Here is a 6,182-nt window from a genome sequence, read left to right on the forward strand (position 1 = left end):
CAGGGCTCTTACCAACCCAGGGATTGAACCCACATCTCCTACATTGGCAGGTGAGTTCTTCACCGCTGAGCCACCAGGGAAGCCCTTCGTGGTGATTACACCTGAATTCACATTCTGGACTTGTCCTTTCCAAACTGATCCTGTTTTAGTTAACAGAGGATATGAACATTAATACCTTCCCAACCCCAGTAGAGTTTTTGAGACCTAACAAAGTTCTTTCTTGATGTGGTATTGGTTACATGGTGTGTGCAGTTTGTGAAAAATTGTTGAGCTATAGACTTTTACATATTCTTCTCTCTATGTGTATTATGCTTTAATGTTTTAGTAAATTTAAAAACATACCTTTATAGGGCTGCTGTAAGGATAGAATAAGAGAATGTATATAAAGCATTGATATATTGCCAAACACAAAATATATGTGCTTGGTAAATAGAAGCTGCTGTTACCTTTGCCTAGAGAGATTTTGCTGACGTCATCAACTGACTGTACTGTTGTCATCTTTCTAAAAGCGATTGTCTTCCTTAAATTTACATACCAGAAAAAAAAGAAGTTAAACTATAACACGAAGTAGAGCATAAAAATGGATACTCCCTAAAAATAGGACAGTTTTCTCAGTGTATTATCTTCCTTTAATGTTGATATTTACTAGCTCTCTCTGATTAACTTCAATAGTTTATTTTTTAAATAGTTAAGTTGTAATGCCTTGAACTAGATAGAAATGAGCTCCCTGAGAGGAGAGATCATGACCTTTTCCATTCCATTGTGTTCCCACTGTCTAGTACAGCTCTTGGTGTTTAATAAATGTTCGCTGAATAAAAGAATGAAAATCAGTACCAAAAGCAAGAGTCCCATGAACTTCCAGTTCCTCATCTTTTGCTCCCTTTCAGTGTCTACTATATGGGCTTCTGATTTCCTTAAATATATTTTATTGTATCAGTTTCTACAAGCTGACTTATTTTAACGGCTCTTAATCTATATTCACATCCTGGTTCACTTAGCTTTTCTCCAGATGTTAGGCATTCTTTTATTCACTGTTGCTGTCTTTAGTGCTATATCTATATTAATCACTTTTCCCCCTTCTGAGTTATTTCTTTGAGCTATATTTCCAAACAAATTGAAGAGCATAGACAGTTCAGTAAGTCTACTTATTTAGATCATTGCCTGATAAATGATGACACCTTAAAAATTGTAACAGTTCTGTGAATGTAACAGATGCTCTAGTGATCATGATATGATTGATTTTATTGTGATCTCCTCCCAGAGTTTATGAGTGTAACAAACGCTGCAAATGTGACCCTAACATGTGCACAAACCGGTTGGTACAGCATGGCCTGCAAGTTCGTCTGCAGCTCTTCAAGACCCAGAACAAGGGCTGGGGTATCCGTTGCTTGGATGATATTGCCAAAGGCTCCTTTGTCTGTATTTATGCAGGTTGGTGATGAAAGGGTTTCTTTCTGGGGTTAGAACATGGTGGAATGTTGAATCAGAGACAAGTTGAATTTAAGAATAAAATGCTTAACCTGTGAACTAGGAGAAAGAAGACAGGATTTTCTTCTATAAAGAACATGAGTGATGCGCCTGTCTGGGTGAATCAGGAAGGGTCAAAAGTGCTTCAGGAGAACAAGAATGAAAAGGGATAAAATTGTGGACATGTTTCAACAGAGAGAGACATGGTTTTAGAAAAACTGACATGTGTCATTTTTTTCCCACATCACTCCACACAGAGATTTAGCATAACTTAGGAAGAATGGGGTGGCAGAACGGGCAAGATCTAAAGCTCCCCTTACTCTCACCGTTAAGACACTAAGGAGGAGGTATCATCAAAGAGAAACAAGAGACCATAATGAATGTTATTTGACTCTATAGTGTGGGGCTGGGTATTGATGAAATGAACTTTATTCTTTCTAAAAGCTCCTCATAACCCTGGAAGGCTTTCTCTTCATTCCCAGGGAAGATCCTGACAGATGACTTTGCTGACAAGGAGGGCCTAGAAATGGGTGATGAGTACTTTGCCAATCTGGACCATATTGAGAGCGTGGAGAACTTCAAGGAGGGGTATGAGAGTGATGCCCCCTGTTCCTCTGACAGCAGTGGTGTAGACTTGAAGGACCAGGAAGATGGCAACAGCGGTACAGAGGACCCCGAGGAGTCCAATGACGACAGCTCAGATGACAATTTCTGTAAGGACGAGGACTTCAGCACCAGCTCGGTGTGGCGCAGCTATGCTACCCGACGGCAGACCCGGGGCCAGAAGGAGAATGGATTGTCTGAGATGTCTTCCAAGGACTCTCGCCCCCCAGACCTAGGGCCCCCACATATTCCTGTCCCTCCATCAATCCCTGTAGGTGGCTGCAATCCACCTTCCTCTGAAGAGACATCTAAGAACAAAGTAGCCTCGTGGTTGAGCTGCAACAGTATCAGTGAAGGTGGCTTTGCTGACTCTGATAGCCGTTCATCCTTCAAGACTAGTGAAGGTGGGGAAGGCCGCACTGGGGGAGGCAGAGGGGAAGCTGAGAAGGCTTCCACCTCAGGGCTGGGCTTCAAGGATGAGGGAGACATCAAGCAGGCCAAGAAAGAGGTAAGCAGTGGCAGGGAACTCGGAGAATTGTGGTGGTTATATAAGTTTGATGTGGTGACAAACTTAATGCAATCTCACCATGAGACCATGAGTGCTTTTGTTATTGTTTTTGACCATACCACATGGCTTGGGGATCTTAGTTCCTTGACCAGGGATCAAACTTGTATCCCCTGCAGTGGAAGCACAGAGTTCTAACCACAGGATACACCAAGGAATTCCCTCACCATGAGTCTTCATATGCAGATAATTTATTTGATGGATTTCTATGGCAAACCTGATTAATTTTCCCCCTAATACATTCCTATGGTGGTGTGGTTGCTAAGTCATGTCTGATTCTTGCAACCCCATGTTTGTTTAAAGAACCAAATTATTTTACAGTCAGCCTGCTGTGGGGAGAGTACCTGATTCATTCCAAAGTGGAGGATTTAAAAATAATTTTTTAAAACTGCTACCTCAGTTTATCTACATCGTTGCTTTCATTATAGTAGAAAAACAAGAATTGATCTTAACGTATTTTTAATGATGTTGAAACTTACCACATTACAGATGGTGAACAGTCCCCTGTCCTTGTTCTGCCCATGGTGTTTTCCATGCACATTTTGTAATGCCCTATTATTGGGAAGGGTTAAAGACCCCTCCCAGTGGGGCTTCCTGATAAAAATGATCGTTATTCTCAAGTTGGAGTGTAATTTCTCCATACACACCCAACTTGAGATAGTGTACCTCTCGCTGGCGACTATCTTTAGAGGTCATCTGAGGTGAAGTCTGCAGTTGTTGGATGTATTATCTAGAACCGTGGAAACATTCAGCCGTTCACTCACTCTCTTTTCCAGGACCCTGATGACCGAAACAGGATGTCGCTGTAAGTGCTTCACTTCTTTTACCTGTTTCCAAATCTTCCTTCTCTCGAGCCTACAAAAGCAGCCTAAGACACGGCCAGTAAACCTGACCCCTCTCATGTCTTCCTCTCCCATCAGAGTGACTGAAAGCTCTCGAAATTATGGTTATAATCCTTCTCCTGTGAAGCCTGAAGGACTTCGCCGCCCACCAAGTAAGACTAGTATGCATCAGAGCCGACGACTCATGGCCTCTGCTCAGCCAAACCCTGATGTGAGTGGCCTCTCTCAAGCTGTGCCCTACCCAGCCTCCTGTTTTAGAGTGTGCGTAAAGGAGTGTTCTTCTCGTGTCAAGTCTGTCACCATATACTGTTGGACATTTTCTTGCTTCTCTGGTCTTGGCTTCCTGCCTCATTTTCCTTCATCCAGCATCTAATCTCGCTATAGCCTCAACCCCTTCCTGCCTAACTGTACCTAAAAGCAGGGATTCCAAGGGGCCCTTTCCATTTACTCGGTTTTTTTATACACATATATTTTTTGGCTTCACCGGGTCCCAGTTGCTGTATGCGGGATCTTCCATCTTCCTTGCAGCATGGAGAATCTTTATTTGCAGCTTGTGAGATCCAGTTCCCTGATGAGGGAGCCACACCAGGCCCCCTCTGCTGGGAGTGTGGAATCCCAGCCACTGAACCACCAGGGAAGTCCCTCTCCAGTTACTCTTATTCCTTCTTTTCACCCTTCTGCTTCCTCAGGATATCCTGACCCTGTCCAGCAGCACAGAAAGTGAGGGGGAAAGTGGGACCAGCCGGAAGCCCACTGCTGGCCAGACTTCAGCCACAGCCATGGACAGTGATGATATCCAGACCATCTCCTCTGGCTCTGAAGGGGATGACTTTGAGGACAAGAAGAACATGTCTGGTAGTCTGGAAGAATTTGTGGGGTAGTAAGAAGGAACCAGTAGGGGGAAAATTCAGATCTTAGAATTGAAGCATCCCTGGGAAGACTCCCTGACTCCCAGCTAAACTGTTAATAATGTGTGACATATCCCCTCCCCCTCTTCTTTCCAGTTGCCTTTTCTTTTCCCTCTGCTCCTGTATCCAGCAGATCTAATCCTGCTTGAAAAAAACTTGCCACCTTGGGCCTTTGCTCCAGAGTCTCAGCTTATTGGTATTCCTGAGGTGCACTGGGTGGGATAAAAATGGAAGCAGGAAGAAATAAGGAAGTAGAAGGTCCAGTCCTGGGGTAGGGTGGACCTAGCCCCATTCTTCTCCTTGTCCAGGTCCAATGAAGCGCCAAGTGGCAGTAAAGTCCACCCGGGGTTTTGCTTTGAAATCAACCCATGGGATTGCCATTAAATCAACCAACATGGCATCCGTGGAAAAGGGGGAGAGTGCACCCGTTCGTAAGAACACACGCCAGTTCTACGATGGGGAGGAGTCTTGCTACATCATCGATGCCAAGCTTGAAGGCAACCTGGGCCGCTACCTCAATGTGAGACCCCTTTCGCTCACCTGTATATGCTGGTTATCCCCTAGTCCTCACATTTCTAGTTCTTTTAAATACAACTACATAAACCTACCTTTTCTCATTAAAATTCTTGATCGCAAAGAATCTTAAAAGAGGTGGCTTTCAAAATTTCTGTTGCCATGGGAGGATCAAATGGCATTGTTTTCATCCAGCGCTCGCTCACCCCACAAAACCAGATTCTGTTTCCTTGGTTCATAAGTGATCTGTACTTAAACCTACAGCACAGTTGCAGCCCCAACCTGTTTGTCCAGAATGTCTTCGTGGATACTCATGATCTCCGCTTCCCGTGGGTGGCCTTCTTTGCCAGCAAGTAAGAGGGAATCAGGAAAGGGGATGGGTGGGTGGGAAAAGCCCAGGTTGGGGAGGGGCCAGGACCTTCAAAGGGCCTCTCTCCCATCTGTGATCCAGCTCCCCCTACACATTCAGTCATCGCAGGCCTGGGTTTCTGCTGTTTGACCACACCCCTTCCTCCTCTTGCTCTTCAGGAGAATCCGGGCTGGCACCGAGCTCACCTGGGACTACAACTATGAGGTGGGCAGCGTGGAGGGCAAGGAGCTGCTTTGCTGCTGCGGGGCCATCGAATGCCGAGGGCGTCTTCTTTAGAGGACAGCCTTCCTCCTGACCTTCTGAGCCTTCCTGAACTGCCCTTTCCTCAGGAACTGGGTCTCCCTGACTGTTGGATTCTGACCCCCAAGTTTCTAGTCTAGCTACTCCTCAGCTTCTAGTAGATAGAAATGGGGGTTCTGGATCAGGAGACCCCTTCCATTGCGGTGCTAGCAGGCAGGGTCCCTCCCCTGCCTCCCGAGGCACTGGGGGTGGGAGAGGTTACCACTCTAACCTGGGCCTGACATCCCTTCAGTCCTCCTGTGGCTCACCCCTCCCATCCTACATTTGTTCCAAGTGTTCATTCTTCTAACAGACTTTATTCCTAGAATGGGGGCTGTGTATTTTACTATCCCTGGTTTGTATTGTTTCTTGAAAGTCTTTTAACAAGATGTTAAAACTAAGATTGTGATTTGATTTCTTTCCCTCAGCTCCCAGTTCTAGGTCTTGATGAGAGATGAGTTTTTCCCCGACCCTTCCCAACAGGCAGCTGTCATTAATCCTGACCTTTCTCTACTTTTGCTTTTTCTTATTTGCCATGTGATTTTTTAATGTTGCATAACCATGAGGAAGGCATGAGGAAGACTACCTTAGTTTATTTAGTTGATCACTCTTCTCAGTTCTTAAGAGTCTCACAC

The 6,182-nt window shown here is 45.0% G+C and overlaps 1 protein-coding gene across 4 annotated transcripts in view; it reads left to right on the plus strand.

The window, feature by feature from the left end:
• SETDB1 (SET domain bifurcated histone lysine methyltransferase 1) overlaps positions 1–5,948 on the plus strand; it is a 29,376-nt gene extending 23,428 nt beyond the window's left edge. For all 4 annotated transcript variants that reach the window (XM_069603750.1, XM_069603760.1, XM_069603768.1 and 1 more), the window contains 8 exons: positions 1,262–1,431; positions 1,950–2,578; positions 3,412–3,440; positions 3,556–3,688; positions 4,167–4,332; positions 4,694–4,905; positions 5,163–5,251; positions 5,427–5,948. In XM_069603750.1, the coding sequence (XP_069459851.1) occupies positions 1,262–1,431; positions 1,950–2,578; positions 3,412–3,440; positions 3,556–3,688; positions 4,167–4,332; positions 4,694–4,905; positions 5,163–5,251; positions 5,427–5,544 (1,546 nt within the window). In that variant the 3' untranslated portion in view covers positions 5,545–5,948. The remainder of the gene's footprint in view (positions 1–1,261; positions 1,432–1,949; positions 2,579–3,411; positions 3,441–3,555; positions 3,689–4,166; positions 4,333–4,693; positions 4,906–5,162; positions 5,252–5,426) is intronic.
• The last annotated feature ends 234 nt before the right edge of the window (positions 5,949–6,182 follow it).

The sequence above is a fragment of the Ovis canadensis genome, chromosome 1 (genome assembly GCF_042477335.2).
Source record: "Ovis canadensis isolate MfBH-ARS-UI-01 breed Bighorn chromosome 1, ARS-UI_OviCan_v2, whole genome shotgun sequence".
In the NCBI taxonomy this organism is placed as follows: Eukaryota; Metazoa; Chordata; class Mammalia; order Artiodactyla; family Bovidae; genus Ovis; species Ovis canadensis.